General features: G+C 35.2%; 2 protein-coding genes across 2 annotated transcripts in view; one reads left to right on the top strand and one right to left on the bottom strand.

The window, feature by feature from the left end:
- Positions 1 to 13,929, bottom strand: part of LOC130232402 (SH3 domain and tetratricopeptide repeat-containing protein 1) — a 52,592-nt gene extending 38,663 nt beyond the window's left edge. The window contains exons 1-7 of the mRNA XM_056462273.1: positions 13,563 to 13,929; positions 10,702 to 10,767; positions 6,099 to 6,229; positions 5,894 to 5,999; positions 3,483 to 3,623; positions 3,193 to 3,391; positions 3,021 to 3,097 (exon numbers count right to left, since the gene is read on the bottom strand). Coding sequence (XP_056318248.1) covers positions 3,021 to 3,097; positions 3,193 to 3,391; positions 3,483 to 3,623; positions 5,894 to 5,999; positions 6,099 to 6,229; positions 10,702 to 10,767; positions 13,563 to 13,707 — 865 coding nt within the window. The 5' untranslated portion in view covers positions 13,708 to 13,929. The remainder of the gene's footprint in view (positions 1 to 3,020; positions 3,098 to 3,192; positions 3,392 to 3,482; positions 3,624 to 5,893; positions 6,000 to 6,098; positions 6,230 to 10,701; positions 10,768 to 13,562) is intronic.
- A 7,955-nt stretch (positions 13,930 to 21,884) lies between these two features.
- The window catches only part of tdrd7b (tudor domain containing 7 b), a 52,572-nt gene continuing 49,637 nt past the window's right edge, over positions 21,885 to 24,819 (top strand). Inside the window, 1 exon segment of the mRNA XM_056462276.1 lies at positions 21,885 to 21,970. The gene's annotated coding sequence lies outside the window, so the exon portion shown is untranslated.

Genomic DNA, 24,819 nt, shown 5'->3' on the forward strand with positions numbered 1-24,819 from the left:
GGGAAACATCCATACACTCTCGCACGCACTCATGCACTCAACTACTGCCAACAGTCTTATTTGGACTGTGGGGGAAACCGGAGCACCAGGAGGAAACCCACGCCAACACGGGGAGAACATGCAAACTCCACACAGAAATGCCAACTGACCCAAACCAGCAACCTTCTTGCTGTGAGGCGACAGTGCTAAGCATATAAGTGCCGCCATTTAACAGATCATATAATAACAAATGAGCAAGATGGGGCTGCATTAATGGACAAACCAATGGACTGACCATATTGTAAAATATCTGAAATGTTGCTTTTGATCATTCTAAAGTCCCTCAGACAAACTCCGTCATTTAAAGTGGTTTGGTATTATTACCTCAAAGAACTGTCTTGAGCAGCTGTGCCCCCAAAGAATGGTCTTGTGTTTCCAAAAGCCACCCCATGTTCATAGCACTTTGTCTTGTTTTCTGAGGCACAAATGATTTATTATATAAGGAAAAAAAGGTCCACTGTGGTCGACTCCATTTTCCTTTGTGATATTTGGTGGCAGTTTGTCAGGAAGTGACGATTTTGTTCTCTTTGTCTAATTGGATGTAAATGCTACTTTATTTGAATTTATTTATTTATATATATATTTTAATTTGATAATCCAGTTTTGCTTTTAAATGTCATTTGCTTCTTTGGAAAAAAGAGCCACATTCTTATGTAATAAAACTACACGCATACTTCTTAAAGTAATCTAACTTTATTTTGTCCAAAGATGACAATTCTCTTATTAATTATTTAACCCCATGCCGTTCCAATCCTCTGAGACCTTCATTTATCTTCAGAACACAAGTTGAGATGATATGGCCACAGCCATACCACCCTGCAGCCCAAGACTGGTTACTCACCGAAGCTAAGCAGGGCTGAGCCTGGTCAACCTGCAGACTGTGTGAGTCGTAACGCCCCAGTAAAGTGAAGGGGACACTATACTGTCAGTGAGCGCTGTCTTTCGGATGAGACATTAAACCGAGGTCCTCACTCTCTGTGGCCATTAAAAATCCCTGGAACTTCTCATAAGAAGTATGGGTGTAACCCCAGTGTCCTGGTCAAAATCCCTCCATCGGCCATTACCCATCATGGCCTCCCAATCATCCCCATCCACTGAATTGGCTCTATCCCTGTTTCTTTACTCCCCCTATTGCTGGTGTGTGATGAGCACACTGGCTCTGTTGTCCTGTGGCTGCCGTCGCATCGCCCAAGTGAAGCTGCACACTGGTGGTGGTGTGGAGAGACCCCCCCCCCCTCATGATTGTGAAGCGCTTTGGGTGTATGGCCATACACAATAAATGCGCTATATAAATACACAATTACAAGATATTTTAGATTAAATCTGGTTGATGCACCAAAAAAACTGTAAAAACAATTTTTTGTTTGCCAGGGTCTTCTCTTTTGTCTCAGATCAGGATGTGCGTTTATTATAGGCAGTATGACATATTGCCAGTCAAGCCCCATGTCAGCGACATGCAGTGATAAAGCAACATAGTCCCCTTCATTTCACTGGAGTGCTGATAACAAGCAACATTGACCATTGGTGACAGGAGGCATGGCAAGCAATAGGAGATGTTACAAAAGTGACAAAAGTTTAGAAATATTTATGCAAATGGTCAGTGTAGAGCACATGTGCTGACAGGTACTTCAACTTCATGCAGCCGTGCTCCTGCACCAGCTGCTAGTACACACTCTTCTAAAATGAGCTGAATTGTTTTGTAAAACCAGTCAGGATGATTTTGTTGAGAGTATATAAATGCATAGCACTGATGGCAAAATCAAAGCATTGGTTCCTTGTTCATTGTTGGCATTAAACAATTTTAAATATATTTTTTTTAGCAGCAATCAGTAGCAGGAATGCTAGAGACCTATGCTAGAGAATGCTAGGGATTCAGTAGTCAAACACACAAGTGTCGTATTACCAGTAGTAAATGTGCACCCTGACCCCTGGAGGGTCAGAGAGCTCTTGTATTTAATCTAAAATATGTTAGTTTGTGTTCTGAAGATAAATGAATGTAGGTCTCAAGGTGATTGGGACTACACGGGTGTGATTAGTTAGTTAATTAATGAATTTTTACAACAGCTGTCAACATTTATAATAAGTAATGTTTCTTGAACAATACTTAATCTAGCCATAGCCATATCATCCTGCAGCCCAAGACCGGTTACTCCCTGAAGCTAAGCAGGGCTGAGACTGGTCAGTACCTGGATGGGAGGTGAGCGAACTGGTGCCGTTGTCCTGTGGCTGCCGTTGCATCATCAAGTGGATGCTGCACACTGATGGTGGTGTGCAGCAACTGGAGGGACATTTTCCCAAAGTTTCCCAGCAATATTGCTCAAAGTTGCCCTGTGCATCATCATTATAAAACAGGAGTAAAAATGCATAGTTAAACTGTTCATCATGGCTGCACTGTGGCGCAATGGGTAGCACGATCGCCTCACAGCAAGAAGGTTGCTGATTCGAGCCTCAGCTGGGTCAGTTGGCGTTTCTGTGTGGAGTTTGCATATTCTCCTCATGTTGGCCTGGGTTTCCACCGGGTGCTCCGGTTTCCCCCACAAGTCCAAAGCTATGTGGTATAGGTGAATTGTGTAGGCTAAAATGTCCATAGTGTATGTGTGTGGGGATGTTTCCCAGAGATGGGTTGCAGCTGGAAGGGCATCCGCTGCATAGAACATGTGCTGGATAAGTAGGTGGTTCATTCCGCTGTGGCAACCCCTGATTATTATAAAGAGACTAAACCGAAAGAAAAATGAATGAACTATTCATTGCAAGAATTAATTGATCATTTTCAATTGTAAACGTGTTTCATAATGATAGTTTTGCTGTTTCAGATTAAATAAGTAGTTTTGTATAGTGAGCATAATTGTAGTAAGCATAATAATAATTATTTTATAAGCATTTTAAAATCCTATTCCCCTTAAACATTTAAACATTGGTGCGTAGAAAGAAAGAAAGAAAGAAAGAAAGAAAGAAAGAAAGAAAGAGAAAGATTTTCTCACCAATCTGGAATGGAAGGTCACTAGTGTCCTTTCCTCCACCCACTAACACAGTCTCTGGGCAGGACTTTAGAAACCACCTTGAGAAAAAAAATCCATTGTTATCCTCAGTTCTGGCGGCTCTGTTTGATTTCACAACAAGTTAATCTGAAATTCAGAAATTAACAGCACATACTCATGAAAGGGAGTGACTGGCTCCAGAGCTGGCTTTGCTTTGGTTCCTCTAGAGCCATCTGCTAATGACAGGACAGTCCAGCCTGACCCTAGAAACGGAGGCTCAAACAGAGCAATGTCCCCTTTCTCCAGATAAAGGTCCTTTCCTGATGTAGAGCTGTCAAACATCTGATTGGCTGTGCACCATCCAAAGAAAGACCCTAAAAAGTAAAGTGTTAGTGTTATTAAAATAGCTGTAGAACACATGAAATCTCTATTTGTTATTCATTTCAGTGTTTTTGCACTCTTTACCTTCTTGCATTAGAAAACCTTTGTACATTAGATTTAGTGTCTCCTCTTTAATTGAGATCTCAATTCCTGAATGGTGGTCAAGGGAGGTTAACCAAAACTCCTGGTCCATGAGAAGATTTTCCATACACTGACCCAAGAAGCCTGATGAAAATGACATAATCGGTAAGTCATTGTAAGGTTGAATCAATTTGTTTGCAAAAAAAATTCAATAAAAATAATAAAGTAAAAGAAACGGCAAACTATAATAATATACAATACATACAATAATATACATTAAAATTGGGAAATATATTCTTTTTGTTTCAGTTTACACTCACTGGCCACTTTTTTTTAGGTACACCTGTCCGGCTACACGCTAATGCAAATTTTTAATGAGCCAATCACATGGCAGCAACTTAATGCATTTAAGCACATAGACATGGTCAAGACGATCTGCTGCAGTTCAAAGTGAGCTTTAGAATGGGGAGGAAAGGTGATTTAAGTGACTTTGAACATGGCATGGTTGTTGATCTGAGTATTTCAGAAACTGCTGATCTACTGGGATTTTCACGCACAACTATGTCTAGGGTTTATAGATAATGGTCCAACAAATAGAAAACATCCAGTAAGTGGCAGTTCTGTGGGCGCAAATGCCTTGTTGATGGCAGAGGTCAGGGGAGAATGGCCAGACTGGTTCCAGCTTATAGAAAGGCAACAGTAACTCAAATAACCACTCATTACAACCGAGGTCTGCAGAAGAGCATCTCTGAACACACAACATGTCCAACCTAGAGACGGATGGGCTACAACAGCGGTAGACCACACTGGGTCTTCTGATGGCTACTTCCAGCAGTATAACGCGCCATGTCTTTAAGGGTGAATCATCTCAGACTGGTTTCTAGAACATGACAATAGCTATGTTTCATCCAAAGATGCAAATTAAATTTATGCACAGAACAGGATTATCGCATAAAAGCCGTCCGAATAAAGTAGCGATTTCATCCGAGTCAAAGAGAACAACATCGTCCGGTCCTGATTAACTGGCACCAAATATCAACAGTAAAAACTGAATTTTCTGTGGTTGGGAAAGCTGCATGAATCTTTTCCTTATTTAATAAATTACTTGCCTCTCAGAAGACAATGCCGACATACAATGAACACGCGGTGGCATTTGAAGGCGTGAGACGCGGAGCACAGACGCTCTTGATTCTGGAGGTAATTAATAATATAATAACATACTAAAATGGTTAAAGTGTTTTAGAACAACATTTAAGATGTTTTACAATGTGCTCTGTCCGCTTCAACCATTCACACACATATTTATCATCACATGATCTCATAACAAAATCACAGGACCTTTTTTTAATGCACATACTGGAATTTGCTCAGTAAAAGTGTTTTCATTGTAGTTTATGCACAACTTTTCTTATCGAATAAAAGGTTTATCCTACTCAGTTATGTGCTTGTGTTTTTTATGCACATTTTCCAAAATTATGCGATTCAAGGGGTTTCCATCAACCATTTTTTTATACGCATATCCAAAATGAGCATAAAATAGGTGGATGGAAACACAGCCAATGAGTTCAATACTCACATGGCCTCCACCGTCACCAGTACTCAATCCAATAGAGCACCTTTGAGATGTGCTACTACGTGATGCTATCATGTCAATATGGAGCAAAATTTCTAAGGAATATTTCCAGTATGTTGAATCTACAGTATGCCACGAAGGATTAAGGAAATTCTGAAGGCAAAAAGGGGTCCAACCTGGTTCTAGTAAGATGTACGTAATAAAGTGGTCGTTGAGTGTATAACTAGTAATAATGAAAAAAGTAATCTGGCAACACTTTCGATCAGTTTAATTCACCATGGCGAAATAAAAAGGCAAACATACATTACAGATCATTTTATTTTAAATCTTACTAACCCTAAATGTTTAATAGTGGTGTATTGTAAAAAAAATATTGGAGCTGAAAAAAATTTTGTTGGATTTAATTTAGTTTTTTTAAGTAAGTGGTTGCAAACAATTTATATGGGCTGAATTTAAACAAACAAATTCATTGAACATTACTAAATTTAATTTGTTTAAATTCAGCCCATATATATTGTTACCTTAAAAAAATGAGTAAATCCAATAAATCATTGTTTTTCAGTGTAGAATGATTTCAGAACAATCATCTCTGAAAAGCAGAAATAAATTATTTAAAATTACATATTACATTTTAAAAGGACTGTTTTCTGTTTTATTAATATTTCACAACATGGATCAAATAAATACACACTATTTAACAAGGAGACCTAACAAAAATAGACCAAACAAAAATGTGTCTGTGTAGAAAAACAACCAAAAAGATTATAATAATCATCCAATAGGCATCATTAACGAACATACTATACATAAACCTATTTGGACCACTAAATTAAGAACAGACCCATTCTGTGGTAGGTGCTGAATCTCCAAATGTCTTCAATGGTTTTAAAAGTGATAAATATAGTCCTTTCCTCACTGTAAATGGATACAAAATGAGCAGACAGTTCCTGCAAGACATGGACACCAACATGTTGGAATTTGAGATTATTTCTTGTATACACATATATAGATGTTTATTATTGTATTCCAAATGAGTATAACCATACAGATATCAAGGTGACAACCCCTGAGAGGTCAGCTTCCAGCACACAGAGCTTCCTGCAGAGCACTTCCTGAGTGTTCTCATCGGCAGGAAGTCGATCCGGCCCCTCCACCATAGTCAGCTGCATAGCCAGCACTGCAACAGGAAACAGCGTATGCATTTAACATTGTATCTATCAAAACATGAAGAGTTTAGATGCAAAAACCTCTAAATTCCATCTGAAATGTTCGACCAAAATAAGCATTTTTATCAGGCTCCTGAGTGTAGGTTCAGTAATATCACTTTTATGGCAAAGAATAATTCCCTTTCATGCTCTTTGAAGTGAAATAACTCAACATAAACAAAGGAGGCTGAGAGAAACATTCATTTTCAATGGACATTTCAGACGAAACTTTGAAGTTTTTGCATCTGAACTCTTCACATATCCTTTAAAGAAATTCTTTTATTCAGAAATATGTTTTATTTAGATTGTATAACTATATCAAGAGCAAAATGTCTCTTATAATTTGAGTACAATATAATTTAGTACAATAATAATTATACAAAATAATTTGAGTTGTACAGATCAGCTTGTGATATTGTAATGTATTCTCTTGTAGCCTGTAAAAATGAATCTTGAGGCTTGTAATTTTCATTTAAAAAAAATGATGTGGTCATTAAAAATAATGTGCATTTTCTCTTTAAAAAGTTGATATTCTGCATTTATTATAAAAGTTTGAGAAGTTTTTGCTAATAAAATCAAGATATAAATTTCATTTATATTTTAAGCAAATCAGTGCAATTATTAGGCGTAATTTGAGAAACCAATCAAGTTAATAAAATTGAGGAAAGAAGGCTTCATGTTTATTTTAGGAAAATTCTCTCAATTATGTGGATTTGATTGAGATGTTTGCATTTGAATCTCAACAATGGTGGTGATCAGACGACATTTTGAAGGAGCAGATCAACAGTGAGTATGTTAAGAGGTAAGAGCATTAACAGTTTATCATTTCTATTGTCTTAAATAAGCTTTTTCAGGAAAGACACGCTGTTCAAGCTGGTTCGGGGGCTTAGTTTTTGCTAATCGACGTAAATAGGGATAAACAGGTATTTTTAACCACCTATTCCTATTTCAAATTGATTTGCTTTCATGTTCATTCTGAATTCTATATTGAAATTGAACAAATTATTACATTGTAATATTTAGCAGCAATGATCAGGCAGTGAGCTTGTTAAGTGGTAAAGTGCTAGGTTAGCTATAGCTATTCAATGGGGTTTATGCGCAGCTAATGTTTTTCCAATTCATAAGGTTCCTTTTACAGTATTGATGATATAATGTAATTAATATATAATAAAATTTGTAATTAAAAGCCTTCATTAATTAAATACTAATACCGGTATTTGTTAGCTTAATCTTTCAGATTAATAAAGAAAATGTTAACAGTATTTTCCCACAGAAGAGGAGCGGTTTACTCAGGCAGATTTTGATAAAGAGAATGGGTGCCAAACAGCAGGTATTTTTTATAATGTTATTTGTGTATTATTATTGTTGTTGTTGTTGTTGTTATTATTAGGCAATATTACTAATTTCTGCTCTTTTGTTGCATCAGACCTCACATTAAATCAGGGATGAGATGAGAGATGTTGTCCTCTGTTGCTGGTGTATTTGTATGAAAAAAACCTTCAAAACTCAAACACTACATATTCCTTGTTTAAACATGGTTTGTTTTTTATAAACTTTTTTCTTTGTACACTAGAATACATTTTGAAAATAGCCTGTCCATTATAAGTCAAAATATTTGTGTACTTGTGTTATAATAAGCTTAATGTTTATTTTACAGTGTGGGATCTGCATTGTCTTGGAGGATGAGCGAGTCAAGGTTGGCTTAGAAAATCTGGAATTGCTGAACTGAATTCATACAAATATTCCCCAAATTAAAATCAGCCAAAAACAAACTTATATTAAGTTTCTGACACGAATTCAGAGCTTTATGTTGCTGTAAATTTTGAATAGAATAGTTTAACAAATTATATGTACCATATTGTTATCAGTGGAACATGTTATAAAATGTGATTTGGCAAAAATGCATTGTGTATGTATTTCATTATAAATTATGTATTTTACATTTTATGAATGAGTAATTTTCATGAATAAATACGAGTAAATGGTGGTGAATTTGCTTAAATTATATAAAAGCACTCCACTAATGTTAAAATCTTAATCTATCACATAATATGTGCAATAATGTTACCACTATTTTTAAAGATTTTTTACAGTGATACTCATTAAACAAAAAGAAAACAGAAATATTATGTATAATGCATCAGCACATCAGCAGTCTCTATACAGGAAACATACTTGTCAGTACTACTAAATGTGTAAGAAAATGATTTAGCAGATGATGTATGATTGCAAGTTAGTTAATCCGAGGTGACATCATAAACGAATAAAACCTTTATACAGTTGTAAATTCCAGGTCTAGCACTCCTGCACTCAAAACGTTCACTTTGAGGACAATATTCAGGCTCAATCAACAGTTTAGAACTGAATTTTGCCATAATCATGTGATGTTTCACTGCTGTGTTTAACTGAGAGGGTTAATAAGTGACACTCAATGTACTTTGTAAAGTCCAAGGTATGATCTCTACAAGTTACTTTTTTTTTGAGCATCACAAGAGTAGGTCAGAGTTTGATTAATGTGGTAGGTGCATGTTATGTGGACAGAAAAGTAGTCTTGAGTTGAGTTTAATATAAATAATAATATGTTTAATATATTTGGGTCCAATGGGAAACAAGTTTACAAGTTTGTCATCAGTCTGGGTGAAGACTGCAGATTCAGATCACAGCAGAGCAGTGTCTAGTGATGTTCTGTGAGAGACAAAGATATTTACATTAGATGTCACTTACGCTATTGTTGTCTATTGGAAGGAATTTGTCAATAGAGCCGTCATTGTGGTACAGGGTAGCGCTCCTTTGAAATGAATGTGGGACCAAGGTGCAGTGGAGGACTGGCCATCCGGAGCCCAAGATATATATACACTTACAGTTAGGTCTATAAATATTTGGACATAGACAATTCTAACAAGTTTGGCTCTATACATCAACACCATGGATTTGAAATGAAACAAACAAGATGTGCTTTAACAGCAGACCATCAGCTTTATTTAAGGGGATACATCCAAATCAGGTGAATGTTGTAGGAATTACAACAGTTTGCATATGTGCCTCCCACTTGTTAAGGGTCTAAAATTGGACAGAATAATAATCATAAATCAAAATATCACTTTTTAATACTTGGTTCAAATTCTGTGCAGTCAATTACAGCCTGAAGTCTGGAACGCATAGACATCATCAGACACTGGGTTTCATTCCTGGTGATGCTCTGCCAGGCCTCTACAGCAACTGTTATCAGTTTCTGCCTGTTTTTGGGGCATTTAAAAAAAAAATTTCAAATTAATGAATGCTTTCTTGACTGATAGTGATGGGTCTTTGGATGTCATCTTGAGAGTTGATAGTAACAGATTCCAAATGCATGTAATTGGGATAATGAGGGAATAACACACACCTTGCCATGGAACAGCTTAAAAGCCAATTGGCCAATTACTTTTGGATCCTTAACAAGTGGGAGGCACATATGCAAACTGTTGTAATTCCTACATGGTTCATCTGATTTGGATGTAAATACCCTCAAATTAAAGCTGACAGTCTGCAGTTAAAGCACCTCTTGTTTGTTTCGTCTTGGTGTATAGAGCCAAAACTGATTGTGTCGATGTCCAAATATGTATGGACCTAACTGTATATACATATATCTATGATCAGGAGTTTTTCCAGTTGTCAGTATGCAAATATTTTATTTAATATTATATTACGAAAATTATAATTTTACATCACTTTTCTACATCGATAGATATGTGTCCGCATGGGCATTGCCAACAAAGAGCATGTGCTTGTGTGCATGCAAATGTATTATCCTCCGTCCCAGTTAAATTTGATCTAATCCATGTCCTGACACACCCCCTCTCCTGCTTTCACTTTTTAGGACAGTATGCACATTGAGGCGCAGGCACTATTATGTTATCAGGCACTCTTATAAGTTACTTCAAAAACTAGCCGTTACTTCGCTTAACCAACAATAATATAAGTTTCTGGCATCGCGGTATCATGTTGTCATATTTCATTTACATTGTTTGCTTATTATATTCAAAAAAACTAGCATTAGCCTAGTCTTTAGTGTGAGTTGTTGTTACTTGGCCACATGGTCAGTGCAGTAAGTGACTAAATTATAATCAATAACATTATTTGTTGAGCACAAAAGTTCGTAACATACTAAAACGTAAAAAAAAAACGAAATCTTACCTATGAAATGTTCTGTCTTTATGCTTTGCTTTCTTTGTTTGCTCATTACTACACTCTAGAGACTAGTGATGTCATATTCATAATAATGTATTATTTTGTGTGCCAGTAAGGAAAAGAAAGTTTGGATCAACATGAGCACGAGTGTGAACTCTCTATTTTAGTTGTTTATGATATGATCAAGTCAGTGGAGGTTGTTTACACATTCAACAGGATTTATTCACATCAGCAACAGTGTATTAAAGAAGAGCCCTGCATGAAGAGCTGGGGTTACCTGTAGGTACATTATCATCAGAAGCTCCTGGAGTACCTTTAAAACTTCCTCTTGAGATCCTGTAATCTGAAAAACAGTTACATGGTCTTAATCTGTAGTTTAACAGTGATTTGGGTCATTTGTTGTGCTGTACCTTGTAGCTTTTGATTATTTATTCATTTATTTTCCTTTCGGCTTAGTCCTTTATTCATCAGGGGTCACCACAGTGGAATGAACCGCCAACTTATCCAGCTTATGTTTTACTCAGAGGAACACCCACACACTCTCACATTCACACTCATACACTACGGCCAATTTAGTTAATCAATTCCCCAATAGCGCATGGGTTTGGATTGTGGGGGAAATCAGAGCACCCGGAAGAAACCCATGCCAACATGGGGAGAACATGCAAACTCCATACAGAAATGGCTACTGACCCAGCCGAGGCTCAAACCAGCGACCTTCTTGCTGTGAGGCCACAGTGCTAAACACTGAGCTACCGTGTCACCCCCTTTTGATTATAATATGATTATAATATAATTGATTATAATGTAACTTTCAGAAATGCTGTATCTATTAAAACATTAATATAAAACTACTTATTTACAGTGTACAATGTTAATCATTACTTAAATTGGTGAGAGTCGAAGAGGATATATCCATGGGATAATTAGTTTCGAGGGTTTGTTTATATTATTTAATTATGTAATTAAATAATAGTATTTTGTTTTAATAATATAAATGTTATTCAATGGTGACACGGTGGCACAGTGGGTAGCGATGTCGCCTCAGCAAGAAGGTCGGTGGTTCTAGCCCTGGCTGGGTCAGTTGGCATTTCTGTGTGGAGTTTGTATGTTCTCCTCGTCTTGACGTGGGTTTTCTCCGGGTGCTCCGGTTTCCCTCCAAACACATGTGGTATAGGGGAATTGAATAAGCTAAATTGGCCATAGTGTATATGTGTGAATGAGTGTGTATGGGTGTTTCCCAGCGCTGGGTTACAGCTGAAAGGGCATCTGCTGCGTAAAACATGTGCTGGATAAGTTGGCTATTCATTCCACTGTGGCAACCCCTGATTAATAAAGAGACTAAGCCGAAAAGAACATTAATGAATGAATATTTATTTTGTCAATATAATACCACAGAACATTACAGCTAATTTATGCTAATTTCTGTTTGTGCTGTTGCTTTCCCACCATAAATTATGATGTCACTTCCTGGAAGAAGATGTCATTGTTAGTTAGTATGGAAATATAGATAAAAGTATGGGATTTTTTAGTTGAAGACAAATGCATTTATGACCTAAATGTTGTAATAAAAATATAAGAAATGTGTTTCAACCAAAGAAAAGAACCACTCCGAGGGGAAAATTTCCTTGGAATTCTATGATAAATTGAATTGGAAAAAAGCTTGGCTCTTACCTTACAAATTTTGTGTTCCCAACAAAGTTAAAGAATTACATTTAAAAGTGTTACACAATATCTACCCCACAAACGAGATTCCATCTAAATTTGGTAATACTAAATCAAACTGTGTCTTCTGTAAGTCAAGTATCGAATCGATTAATCTTCTTTTTGTCAAATGCTCAAGTTAAAGTGGTTTGGTCTGATTTATGCGTCTTTTTTACGTCAAAATGTAAGTTTAACATTGAACTTTAACTTTTCTCAAGACAAACATTGCATAGAATTTATAGGCAATTTATTTATTTTATTGGGTAAATATTTTCTTAAAAGTTGCAGAATTTTCTTAGTGACTTAAATTGTTTAATTACTACTTTACAAAATGTTTACAGCAAAAAACAGTGCTAAAACTGTGAAATTTTATACAGACCTTGTAAATATTTTTTAATTTGATAGTTTGCCTCTGTACTGTTTTTTATTATCTTATTTTTTTTATTATTAATATTTTCCTTGTTTATTATTGTACTTGATGTCATCCATTGTTATGGTTAATATGATTGTATTGTTAAAACAATAATTAAAAAAAGTTTTTCACAAGAAAGTTAGGAATGAAGGACCCAGAAAAGGCTTGTAAATTCTTGAAAATATTTGTATTTTTTAGTCATACTTTGAAACCAACTCTCAAACCAACGCAGTAGTTTTACAATGATGCATGATGTACACATATATGATAAACTATGATAAAGAACTATTAATTTAAAACATGGCTACTAATAAAGTACTCAGTTAAAGGCTAGTCAAAGGGGTAATATTCACCCAACAATTAAAGTTTATCAATAGTGTACACTCACTCAAGTAATTACAATCCAAGAGTTTCTTTATTCTGTTGAACACAAGAAGATATTTTGAAGAAAACTGAAAACCTGTAACCAGTGACAGTGATAAGATTTTTGTAAATGACAATGTATTTAACTGTATGAACTGTATTTTAGTTTCATTTTGAAAATTACTATATATTTCACAGTAAATATATAGAATAGTGTACATACAATTATGATATACTAAATGCTGCTGTAAATGTAAATACAGATTTTTTGCAGTAATTGATTTACAGTAAGTTACTGGCGAACTGCTGCCTGTAAGTTAATGTAGATTATACATTAATTTGTAAACAGTGTAGGAAAAAACAAACACTAAGGAAGTCAATAGTTACAAGTTTTCATCATTCTTCAAAATATCTTCTTTCGTGTTTAACAGGGAAAAAATGAACTTATAAGGTTGAAAGCAAGTAAAGGGTCAGTCAATGATAGCAGTTTTTTCTTTTTTGGCTGAATTATTCCTTTAATAGTGCAATAATTGTGTTCATATTAGCCTACTACTTCAAAATCAGCTTAACGTTGAAGTATTCAAGAAATAATTTACTTGTCTTTTAATACTTTTTTCTTTGAATTCTCTGTGGTTTTTATGGCTCACCCACATCCCTACCTCTAGATGAAGACTCCATGATATTATCCAGTTCATTGCGCGTGTACTCATTCGACAGTTCTCTCCGTAGGGTCCGAACCCTGTCCAGATCGGGCTCCACGCCGTTCCCTGTTTTGGACGAGTTTCTGCGAATAGCGGCTGACATCCCGACCGAGTCCCGTGCGGAGGAGCGAATGACTGCGCGCTGTCGATCACGCGCTTTTCGCTCTCACAGCAAATAAAAGCGCACAGGTGGCGGAACTGATTACAACAGCGTACATTACAAGACTGCAGACTCCTGTTATCCTTCTTGACGGCGAAAGTAAAGTCAGTGAGAGTCCAGAATAATGTAGTCTTCCTTCGAGCAGACGCAGCAACTCGTACAGCACTGCTGTAGCAGGTGTGTGTGTGTGTGTGTTATGGGAATTTGGTATCAGTCAGCTTTTTTGTTTTTATAAATATGACCTTGGCACGCACACTTTTGAGCAAAAGTTAATAATCACATATTGAGTAAACACTGAGATTAAAAAAGCAAACAGCTGGTGGTCTGTATTATGAGTATAAACTCAGTAGGTGTGTCTCTTTGGATGAACTAAAACTCAGAGGAAGAGTGTCAGCATTTCCCCTTCCTCTCTGATTGGCTGCACTGAAGGTAAAATGAGCTTTTAAAACCATGCGCAATCATATTTTGAATGAGTATCAATCAATATATTTTAAAACAACACTGTGAAGTTCCCGAGCAACAGCTAAGATTCATTTCTTTTCCTTCGGCTTAGTTCCTTTATTAATCTGGGGTCGCCACAATGAAGCGCCAACTGTGTTGCCAACGGAGGAAACCCACACCAACACGGGGGAGAACATGCAAACTCCACACAAAAATGCCAACTGATTCAGCTGGAGCTTGAACCAGTGACCTTCTTGCAGTTAGGCGACAGTGCTAACCACTGAGCCACCGTGTTGCCTCCAAAGCAAAGATTTTGGATTTAATTTTCAGTTAACTGTCATGAATGATGAAGTTAGCCTAATTGGCTTAAGAAAAGTCTGTTATCTTTCCAAATAAAATTATCTGTTATATGTAAAAACTCTCTAGTTGAAAAATATACATCATTATAACAATAGAATCTGGTCTGCCTTTTTTGTTTCTGTTCTAATCATTAAAATATGTCCAATAAAATCCACATGCAAACATCATAATAGTTGTAATATATTTTTATATGCATAATATTGCCCAAAAGTGTTGAACAGTCCTGGTACAGAGCCAATCCGAGACTTCTAGGGGCATTAAGTGAAAAAAAAATTGGTAAGGGTCAGACTTTTCATTCAGAGCCACTGCAGTGTAGGAATAAGAGTAATACAATTTAAGGCAAGGCAAGGCAAGGCAAGTTTAGTTCTATAGCGCATTTCATACACAATAGTAATTCAAAGTGCTTTACGAAAACAGGAATAAAAGAAACATGTAAGAACATAAAAACAAATAATATAAAAACAGATTAAAATGTGTTAAACAGGTTATAAAAGAATGAAAAAGAAAAGAAAGACATAATAGTGTGATCTGTCGGACGTTGCACAATGCTCATTCAGTAAAGGCACAGCTAAACAGATGTGTTTTCAGTCTGGATTTGAATGTGCCTAATGTTGGAGCACATCTGATCATTTCTGGAAGCTGATTCCAGCAGCCGGGGGCGCTGTTAGTAGCTGAAGGCCGATTCACCTTGCTTTGAATGAACTCTTGGAATTTCTAGTTTATATGATCCTACTAATCTGTTAGGTTTGTATTCAGTAAGCATATCCGTAATGTACTGTATAGAGGTCCTAGGCCATTTAGTGATTTATACACAAGTAATAATACTTTAAGAATCTATTCTGAATGTAACTGGGAGCCAGTGTAAAGACCTGAGGACAGGCGTGATGTGCTCTGATTTTCTGGTTCTGTTTAGAATCCTGGCAGCGGCATTCTGGATGAGCTGCTAGAATCTAGTTCTGGATGAGCTGCTAGAATTTTAAGAAAGAAAGAAAATTTTACGAAAGAAATAAACAATTTGGCGACGCGGTGGCGCAGTAGGTTGTGCTGTTGCATAGGTTTCCTCGGGTGCTCCTATTTAGTCTATTAAAATATCTAACAACTAAAAACTGAATAAAGTACTTAAATATCATCACGCCTTTTCTTATGAATGAAATAAATTATTCAAGTTTATCTTATTCAAGTTATGTATTCATTGAACAGCAGTGGATCATTCTCTTGTTATCTAGTGATTTTTAATTAGACATCTTGACCCTAAAAGAAAAAAAAATGAAAGAATCACTGATTATTGTGATAACTCAAATTGACAGAATTTTCAGAATTGTTAATACTTATTAAAGACAAAAGCAATAATTGTCAGAAGCATGAGTTGACACTGCAATTAAAGATTGAATTATAAGTCTATACACTCATTGGCCACTTTATTAGGTACACCTTACTAGTACCGGGTTGGACCCCATTTTGCCTTTAGAACCTCCATAATCCCTTATCATATAGATTCAACAAGGTACTGGAAATATTCCTCAGAGATTTTGCTCCATATTGACATAATAGCATCACGCAGTTGCTGCAGATTTATCGGCTGCACATCCATGATGCGAATCTCCCATTCCACCACATCCGAAAGGTGCACTATTGGATTGAGAACTGGTGACTGTGGAGGCCATTTGAGTACAGTGAACTCATTGTCATGTTAAAGAAACCAGTCTGAGATGATTCACGCTTTATAACATGGTGCGTTATCCTGCTGGAAGTAGCCATCAGAACATAGGTACACTGTGGTCATAAAGGGATGGACATGGTCAGCAAGAATACTCAGGTAGGCTGTGGCATTGACACGATGCTCAATTGGTGCTAAAGGACCCAAAGTGTGCCAAGAATATATCCCCCACACCATTACACCACCACCACAAGCCTGAACCGTTCATACAAGGCAGGATGGATCCATGCTTTCATGTTGTTGATGCCAAATTCTGACCCTACCATCGGAAAGTTGCAGCAGAAATCGAGACTCATCAGACCAGGCAAAGTTTTTCCAATCTTCTATTGTCCAATTTTGGTGAGCCTGTGTGAATTGTAGCCTCAGTTTTCTGTTTTTAGCAGACAGGAGTGGCACCCGGTGTGGTCCGTGGTGTGCTGTCCGCCTCAAGGTTGGACGTGTTGTTTGTTCAGAGATACTTTTTGCATACCTTGGTTGTAACGAGCTGTTATTTGAGTTACTGTTACCTTTCTATCAGCTGGAACCAGTCTGGCCATTCTCTTCTGACCTTTGGCATCAACAAGGCATTTGCAACCACAGAACTGCTGCTCACTGGATATTTTCTTTTTTTCGGACCATTCTCTGTAAACCCTGGGGGTAGTTGTGCGTGAAAATCCCAGTCGATCAGCAGTTTCTGAAATACTCAGACCAGCCCGTGTGGCACCAAAAACCAAGCCACATCCCACAGTCACTTAAATCACCTTTTTTCCTCATTCTGATGCTCGCTTTGAACTGCAGAAGATCGTCTTGACCATGTCTACATGCCTAAATGCATTGGGGTGCTGCCATGTGAATGGCTGATTAGAAATTTACCTTAATGAGCAGTTAGACAGGTGTACCTAATAAAGTGAGTGTAGCGGTGAGTGTAAATGCATTAGAATGTAAATGGTAACAGGATAACAAGAAAGATTAAAGAGTAAACATGTTTCATAAACTTTGGTTAAAAAAAGAAATGCTGGTTGGTTAAACAAATTGGCTTGTTTGCAAACTAAACCTCTAAGTGCCATCTGAGGATGACTAATTTCACTTTAATAGCAATCAATACATTATTTTTATTGCCTTTAATGCAAAAGAACTGAACAAAAACATGAGGCTGAAAAAAAGATCATTTAAAAATTTTTTTTAGATGGAACTTAAAGGTTTTTGCATTAGACCTTTTCAAATGTTGGTAAAATATAGACAAACCCAATAGTTGGGCCTTTAGTCATTTGACTTGAGACCCAATCTCAGTAGCCAATTATGACCGCAGTGTATTCATGTCACATGGCTAAAATATATGGGGGTCCGAGCAAATTGTGGAACTCTTTAGCCTCTGATATTCTCAATGCAAAGTGTTTTTAAATCATCTCTTAAAACGTATTTTTTTTGGTAGCTTTTATTTGATTTGATTTTACTTTAATCTGATTTTTAGTTCTAATTCTATTATTATTATTTTATGCGATTTTAATTATTTTTTATTACTACATTTACTAGCATTTACTAACATCTTTGCATTTATCCTTGTATCTTTTACTGCTACACACTTATGTCTGCAAAGTGCCTTGAGAAGCTATTTTTAAAGGTGCTATATAAAAATAAAGTTTATTATTGTTATGATTATTTGATCAATATTTTCAGTTGAAGCACACTGTGAGCATATTATCACCATTTGTTGCTCACTTTTGGCATCTGGTAGAATCTAAATGACATCCAGTCACATCCATCAGTAGTCATAGCTTTTACTTGTGTTATTAAATAGCTGAAATGATGGTCCTTGTAATCATATAAGGCAAATCAATGGCTAAGTATTTTTTAATGTTCTACTGAATAAAAGGAAAAATCACCTACACTAAATGTTAATAAACAGTTTCCATAATTTCCATAAATGTTTTTAATTTTTTACTGATGTGAATTGCACTACGGGAGCTTGACCTCTGCTCTATCGACGTTTGATGTTAAAAATTCAACTGTACAGTCTGATAAAAGTGACTTTTATTGACATTTTAGTAGTATCATATGAGAAATAATATATAGAGAAATTAGTCAGATAAAATAACAGAAAATGTACTGGCAGTTTATTACAAGGTTATTGTAATATACAACACCAGACAATATAGCACTTTAAACTATTAAAAATGTTAATAAAAGTCACTTTTTCATATTTTTCAAGGTTAAAAGTTGAAAGAAAGATAAAGATTTCATAATGCAATTCAGACGTATAAATAAATGGGAAAAATAATAGCCTAAATAACAACATGAATCACAAAATCCAGAAAACTGCTCTTTATAGATATTTTTTAAAGTGTGGAGCAATGTAATGACCAGTGCGTAAATTAACAGCAAGGTTTTATTTTTGAGTGCAAAATTTATTGTTTTCATAAAATTATGGACTAGATTTAGGACAGAATTAGGACAGAACCTTTTGTCATCATGACGGGCCCTATCACAATTATTTGATTATATTGGAAAAAGTATTTGTTATTAAAGGCAGTGGTTATAAAGAATTAGATTCCTATTAACTTCTCGGGAATATTTTATGGACTTATTTAGGCTATAGGTTTAAATGTGTACACTGATGCACAACCTTAAATATAGTTTACTTACCCTCATGTGGTTTCAAGACCTTCATGCATTTCTTTCATCTGGAAAGCCTGCAATCATTGACTTGACTTGGTTACTGATTGTACCATTAGGAAAAAATAAATACAATGGAAATCAGTGGTTACAGGTTTCCAGCTTTCTTCTAAACAAAGAAACAAACAAAAAAAAACTTTTGCGTTCTTTCTGAGCCAAGAGCGCCCTCTGGTGGAAGACTGATAGAGTCTATCCAAAACTAAAGCGTAGAACAAGCTTAAATTATTTTAAATAACTGATACTGACAACCGCAGTTTCATTGCTATTTTCTGTTAATCAATATTCTTTCAAATATTGAAGCTCAAATACATAATAAAATATTGATAAATTCAGCTTCTGCTGTTTCTGTATGGCAAGCCATTTTTATATTTAATGCCAGGGGCCAATTTATTGATTTGGGGAGAGAGAGGAGTCTGGATGCTGACCTGGAGCAGTTTCAATCTGGGCTGCATTATGCAATGCTTTTTAAAGCGCTCACTTAACCCTACCCTAATCCTACCCCTTACAGTGACATCACTAGCTCCATTGAGTGCTTTGTGTCTGACATTGCATCTCTGATGCAGTCTCAGCTTGCATCATCAAGGCTGCATCCATATGATCCATATGCATCCACTCTTGGCCTTAAGAAACTCCAGACAGTCCTATATGCACCCTTTGTATTTCTATTTATTTATTTTTTCTCTATATTTTTTCTTCACTAATGCTTTTTCTCTTTTTTCTGTCTCAATTATTTTTTTTATTTATATGTATTGTTGTTTCTACATTTTTTTTTCTTAAAAAATTGAAAATATCTAATAATCAAAATCAATCAACATTTGTTTTTTAAAACTAAATCATTATCTGATTTGACTGCTAGATCGCTTCATGATTGGGGGTATAATTTATTCTTCTTGGTATTTATTGAGGGTCCCCAAATTTCCTGGGGACCTAATCAGCTACTTACTGCTTATTGGTTAAATTCCCCTTTTCCATTTAGTGGTAGAATACATTTGTTAGCTTCTAATGTATTGGTAAAACCATACTTGACAAGGCTCACTTCACTAATGCTTATTCTTTAATACTGCTTTAGATACTTTGGATCATAGGTCCTCAACCATGAGATACCTTCCTACAGAGTCATTTTAACCCTGATCAGATTCAACCCTCTCCTTTAGGTTCTATTATCGTTGCTTCTTGCGCCTTTTTTAAATATACTACTTATTCATTAAATAATATTATTTATTTATTTGTTCATTTGGTACTACTTATTTATTAGGTATTATTATTTATTTATTTACTAGATGACATTCATACTTACACTCATTCATTTGATACACTTCTAAAAATGCGAGGTTGTAATAACCCGATATTGAATCAATTATGGACAAACCTAATGTTAGGTTTATTTTTTCCAATTAGATTTTAAATACACATTTAACCCAATGGTTGTTTTGTACATATTTGACCCAACATTGGGTTACCAGTAGTAAATTGTATTTACTTTGCCATCGAGTTCTAAGGTGATCTGGCATTGAGATATCAACTATTCAGTTTTGACTATAGGCTAATGTATTCCATCTGTAATCAAAACAGTGTAAATTCTTTTATGTAATTATTCATAGGTTATAATTTTGTATGTAAATACTGGTAGTGATCATTAGATCCTGTTAATTTCTAACAGTACCACTTTATTAGGTATACTTTTAGCCATTAATATTAATTAATTTTCATTACTTTTTAAACAGTATTGTAAATCATACTATATAATAAATCATATATTAAACACATTAAATGCAAGCGCTTTGTGTTTTCCTGAAATGTATTGTTAAATCAGTGTTAAATTTTTAAATACAAATGTTTGCCAAATGTAAATACTCTAATATGATTGTTGAAAAATGGACATAATATATATCTTACCTGCCTCACCTGACATTAAAAAAGTGGGTCAAACCTGTAAACAACACAATCATACCAATATGTGTGCATACATTCCACTAAATGTTATAATACTGCAAGTATGTTCTTGACCTGGAATAGGAAATGTTACACAATGTACAAACTTCATGGGTTAACTCGTATTAATTGTTTACCTCAAACTGACCCAGAAATGTCAATTATTGTTTACAACTTATTACTGACAAATGATTGAATTTAATAATTAAAATACAATAATAATAATAATAATTGTTGTTTTGTTGTTGTTATTATTATTTTTGCAACCCAGTACTGGGAAACACCCATACACTCACATTCACACTCATACACTACGGCCAATTTATCTGACCCAATTCACCTATAGTGCATGTGTTTGGACTGTGGGGGAAACCGGAGCACCTGGAGGAAACCCACGCCAACACGGGGAGAACATGCAAACTCCACGCAGAAATGCCAACTGGCCCAGCCGGAACTTGAACCAGCGACCTTTTTGCTGTGAGGCGATAGTGCTAAACACTAAGCCACCGTGCCACCCTTGCCTATTTCAGTAGGCTATAAAATTAATCCATCTCATACATACGTGTTGATATTATGTATTATAACTAGAATGCAATGAATAAAGGTGAGTAGGCCAATATGCACTAGATAAATAAGTATTAGTGCTTAATGGAATAAGATCTGAGATTGTCTAAAATCAGGTCCTTCTTGCGTGTAAATGTACTAGCCTATACTACTAAACTGTTTATAGAATAAACGGCTTGCCATAGTTCAGCGTTTGCCTATAAACAATAATCCAAAAACTGGTTAAGCCAATAGACTGTCGTTACAACACAACGGTGCACCGTGAAGAAAAAATAAAAACATAGTGAGAAAGTTTCGGCATTTTTTCTGAATGGGCTGCACAGCAAGCGCGTCTTGTGTGTACCTGTACTTGTGTATGCTGAGTGTAGTGCGCATGCGTATTGTGAATGAGCGATTACAGACGGGATGGAGCGAACAGCTTTCAGCGGGACTCACGCACACACTGCCTGCGGGACAGACCGAGGGAGGATACGGCGACCGCTGTCACACAACCAGCCGCTGTCATCTAAACCAGCCTGACCCACTGACTTACATAAAGCGGTAAGACTAGAATACTATTTACTGTAAAGTTTCTGCATTCACGTTATATTTAAGTAGTTTTGGTGGTACTGGAGACAGAGATGGGGTTTGACAGTTTATCGCTACTATTCCAACTTTGATTGACAGTCAGATAAACTAACTGATAATAATAAAATGGTATTATAAAACTTTTAAAACACGTTTACACGGAGATATTTTGCAGTTAATGACAGAAGGGAGAGGATAACGCTCGTGACAACAGTTGGCCGGTAGATTCTTTAACACATAACTTACACACTATGAATATGCATTTATTTTGAGCGTATTATCCTGTCGTAGGCGCCAACTTTTTCTAACTTCGACCTTGTTATCTAAAGCAAAACAAGTTTGTAAACTGCAGCTTTAAAAGTGTTTTGATGGCGACCGCCTTTATGTCGTCCAGGATAATGGGTGTGTCTGTGTCAGTCCTGAAAACGGCAACGTCAACTTTCCCAACCCGTCGAGCACACGAGCACTGCCCTGTCTGTCCTTATCACTTTCTCTTTCAGTTCATGGGAAATATGCTGTAGGTATGTCAAGCGTTTTACAAACAAGATTCAAATTTCATAGCCTATTTTAACGGAAAGCTATAACACTTATTTTAGTTTTTTTTTTTTTTTTTTTACAACAAGTGTTTTTAGATTAAGTACTTTTAGATTGTTATATACTATATGACATTGCTGTCACTACTTGACATGTTATGGCATTTATTATCGTATAAGAAACTTTATTTAATTGTTTTCTTTGCCTTTCGACATGTTTTGGGTAAATTGAATAGTAGTAAATAACCTTGAATGCTACGTTTTCTTAAATTATAACAAAAATACATTGTGCTGAACCACAGCAAATAGATTTGCTTAAATGGACAGGAATTAATTTGTTATTTGTTTGGTTTTCATCGAGTTATTCAGTCACAATAGAAACATACGAATTGCTAGCTTAAACATGTATATCACTAATAAGTAATGGGAGAATTATACAGAATTGTTTTTGAACTGTGTGCTATATTATAATGTGCTGAATAGGCATGGGCCGGTATAAGATTCTGTCGGTATGATAACCTTGGATAAAAATATCACGGTATTGTGATTACTACTCTAAAATATATTAGTTTTAAATGTCTGAAAACAATATATTTTATGTTTTAAAACATTTAAAATGTTTTGGAGCAGTAAACATGTCAGGCTAAATAATTGAAACAAATCATTGACTTCTGCTGTCTTCATTAGTTTCACAAACAGATTTCTTTACAATTTAAAACGCCATCTTTGGATATTTTTTTTGACTGTTGTCCTTAAAAAAAAATAATAATATAAATAAAAAATCTTGCACATACTTTAGGAATGGTATTACAGAAAATATTGGCAGTTTTAAAACCTTGACTTTTACAAACCGCGGTATACCTTGAAAAAGGTTATCGTCCCATGCCTAGTGCTGAAAGTGATTCATACTCCACGTTAATAAGGTTTGCATTTATTGGAGCAGTTGGATTTTACTCTTCAGTGTTTTGGCTTTCAGCAGTGACATTTATATTGCACTGAACTTAACTAAACTGAACTTCATCTGTGAAAACTGGTCTGAAGCAGTTTCATTTCACTAGAATTCATCTATGTCAAGCTGCTGTGACACAATCTACATTGTGAAAGTGCTATAGAAATAATGAATGGATGGATAGATAGCTCTTAGTTAGATTTAAAAAATTAAAAAAATTAAAATTGCTTAACAATCTCAACTTAACAAAAAAAAATCACATGCATGCAGTAGTATTACATGTAATAGTTATGTAAATCATTTTAAATAAATACTGAAATGTTATAATATATTAATATGTAAATAAATAAATTATATATATATATATATATATATATATATATATATATATATAAATAAATATATATATATATATATATATATATATATATATATATATATATATATATATATATATATATATATATATATATATATTAAATCTAAAAAAAATTGTAATTAGAGTATATTGTATACAAGTTTAATAGATGTTTACTGTTTTTCAAAAATAACAGGAATTTTTCAGAAATCACATAAACATGATGTAAAGGGTTGGTTCAATTACAAATTCAAAGCGCTTGTAAGTTCAGTAGTTATATTTAATATACACTTATTCTAAATCTTTAATGCATTTACTTGCAGTTTCTATGCAGTTACGTGTTTGAACATTTCACTCCTTTTAAAGTATGCTAATGCTAGAGTGTGTTTCTTTTTCACAAGGATTTGAATATTCTAATGGACCATGACTGATTTAAAATAATAAGCTTGGATATTACACTTTTTAAAAATAAAAGTTTAAGAAAGTGTTATGTGTTAGGTTATGATCCATTTGTGCAGCTTTGACTGTCCAGCAAGTCCAAAAGGCAGTGTGGGTTGCTCAGTTCATTTGTCACATCAGCAAATCCACCATACCTGTGCAAATAATGACAAAATGTCATTGATGAAAAATGAAAAATGTCAGTTAATAAAAATTAATTGCATGCTCTTACTTCCATTGGTTGGTGTGGATGAACAAGATTTGATGTGTTTTTGCCAGCTACTGTATCAGATAATGTCGCTGTTGCCTAGTAGCTTTCTATGGATTGTGATCAATAACACTCAAAATCAAAATAGTTGAAATCAATGCAGGATCTAAAGTTTTACCTCATAAATCTATTGTTTGACCTCTGATCAACAAGCCTTATATGATCTGTTAATGTGGCTTATAACAAAGTCCTTTTAAGGCAAGTCATTTCACTTGGCAGCCATTTTTGAAACGCCTCTCGGGCAGAATGTTTCCCCATTCAAACATCAAATTCTCT

Source organism: Danio aesculapii, chromosome 7 (assembly GCF_903798145.1).
Source record: "Danio aesculapii chromosome 7, fDanAes4.1, whole genome shotgun sequence".
Taxonomy (NCBI): domain Eukaryota; kingdom Metazoa; phylum Chordata; class Actinopteri; order Cypriniformes; family Danionidae; genus Danio; species Danio aesculapii.